General features: G+C 39.8%; 1 protein-coding gene across 1 annotated transcript in view; it reads left to right on the top strand.

Moving 5' to 3' along the window:
- The first annotated feature begins 367 nt into the window (after positions 1-367).
- The window catches only part of RBM39 (RNA binding motif protein 39), a 27107-nt gene continuing 25622 nt past the window's right edge, over positions 368-1852 (top strand). The window contains exon 1 of the mRNA XM_010143666.1: positions 368-418. Within this exon, the coding sequence (XP_010141968.1) occupies positions 368-418 (51 nt within the window). The remainder of the gene's footprint in view (positions 419-1852) is intronic.

Below are 1852 nucleotides of genomic sequence, written 5' to 3'. Positions count from 1 at the left end.
GCTTGACTGGGGCCCTTTGAAGCTCCTGTACTTCTCAAGATGGCCACCAGGCCCGTGCTTCTGTCATTAATGATCTGTGCTCTTTGTTTTGAGAGACGTAGGTGGAATACCGCTGGGGCTTCCACTGGCTAATCGCGTTCAGTAGCATTTTGTTGTTTGCAGCTGTAATTGCTTTGTGTCAGGCTTTCTCGCCTCACTGGGCAGAGCTGCGTGCCAGTTCTTGTGGGAAATCTCTTCTGAGACGCTGCTCTGTGCATTTGAGCTGATGCGGCGATGGCCTCTTCAGGAAAAGCCTTTGGAATATAAAGCACGAGGGTGCTTTTCTGTCTCAGGTGGATTTTTCGTCTTCTTTCAGGTGTCCTGAAAAATGGCTGATGATATCGATATTGAAGCAATGCTTGAAGCTCCTTACAAGAAGGTGAGAAAAATGTGCCAGTGAGGTCCCGTTTACCTTAATTTAGAATTATTCATGAAACTACTGCTGAACTGTAAACTAACATCCCTGGAGCCCTCGTGATTTGTCTTATTGGAGATGCATTACATGTAACTTACAAGTAAATATATACTGTTAATGTAATTATATTGTGCAGTAGTTTCACTTCAGCGTGATGAATAAATGCCCATCTATCTCTCTTTGTAGACTTGCCTAACGATATCTCACCTCTACTCCCATGAATTCACCTTTGATTCCAGTGTGAACTGTCAATCATAAGGTAGTAATTGAGTGACGTATCGCTGTACCGTGGTCCCCTAAGTTAAAAAAAACCAACCAAACAACAAAACCAAAACAAACCTACCCAAATCTAACCAACCAAAAAAAAAAACCAACGAAACAAAAAAACCCAACAAGACCAGAAAACCCCAAAACCCAAGAAATCAAAAAGCTCTCCTAAAATTGCCAGGTCCAGTTTGGTATAGCAACAAGGTGAATGCAGTGGTTTGGGAAAACAACAGGGTTCCAAGAATAACCTTTTCACCAGTCCCATGGCAAGTAAATATTTGAACAGTCTGCTCGGCGCAAGAAGAGTGAGACTGGCTTTTAATGCAGAAGGCTGGTGGCGGTTAATCTCTGACAGGGCAGGTGGAAATCTATTGCTGAGCGAACGAATTGACGGAAATTCTTGGATCCCTGAATAGAATGTTCTTAGCAAGTAAAAGACAGTATCACAGTCTGCGGTGTCATTCTAAAATAAGCTCTTGTTTTCTTCTGTCCTAGTTGTTTAATTAGGAAATGTCAATTCTTATGCAAAATTTTTATCGATTAGTGTAGTGATGTATTTTACCTAAACCAGCAGCAAATGAATACTGTCTTTTTTTGTTTTTCACCAAATGGTGGTGAAGTGTTAATATTATGCATGCTTTAGCACTGGTTTCACAAGAAATGTATATTAAGTCGCTTAGTAATTGTACTTTTGATGTAACTGATGTGATTAAACTGTAAAGCAAGTATATAAATTATATAGCAGCTATTGTTAGCCTGTTCTGCAGTGTTTATTACAACCATGTCATGAATTTTGGATGAGCATTTGTAAGTTTTAAGTGGTATATTTAGTCTATGTAATATTTAGCAGTTACTTTAAAATCTTGAAGAGAAATTTGTAAATTGTTATGTTGAAATTCTTGTGTCCTGGTTTAACATGGATATTTTCCATGTAAACAGGTATGGAAATAGGGAATGTTTAGGCTGGACTGGTGGATTATTGATGACTTTCTTGGGAGTCGACGTTACTAAAGCAGTGTGAATCCCTGTTTGCTTCAGGGCGAGATGTGTGACAGAGGTGACATCAAGCTCTTACAACCCTTCAACGAAAATGAGCGAAGATCTCGGGAATGGCATCGGTCACAGGAAATC

Source organism: Buceros rhinoceros, unplaced genomic scaffold (genome assembly GCF_000710305.1).
Source record: "Buceros rhinoceros silvestris isolate BGI_N320 unplaced genomic scaffold, ASM71030v1 scaffold12519, whole genome shotgun sequence".
Classification (NCBI taxonomy): Eukaryota; Metazoa; Chordata; class Aves; order Bucerotiformes; family Bucerotidae; genus Buceros; species Buceros rhinoceros.
Note: the sequence above shows the minus strand (reverse complement) of the source record. Positions and strands in the feature narration are given on the sequence as shown.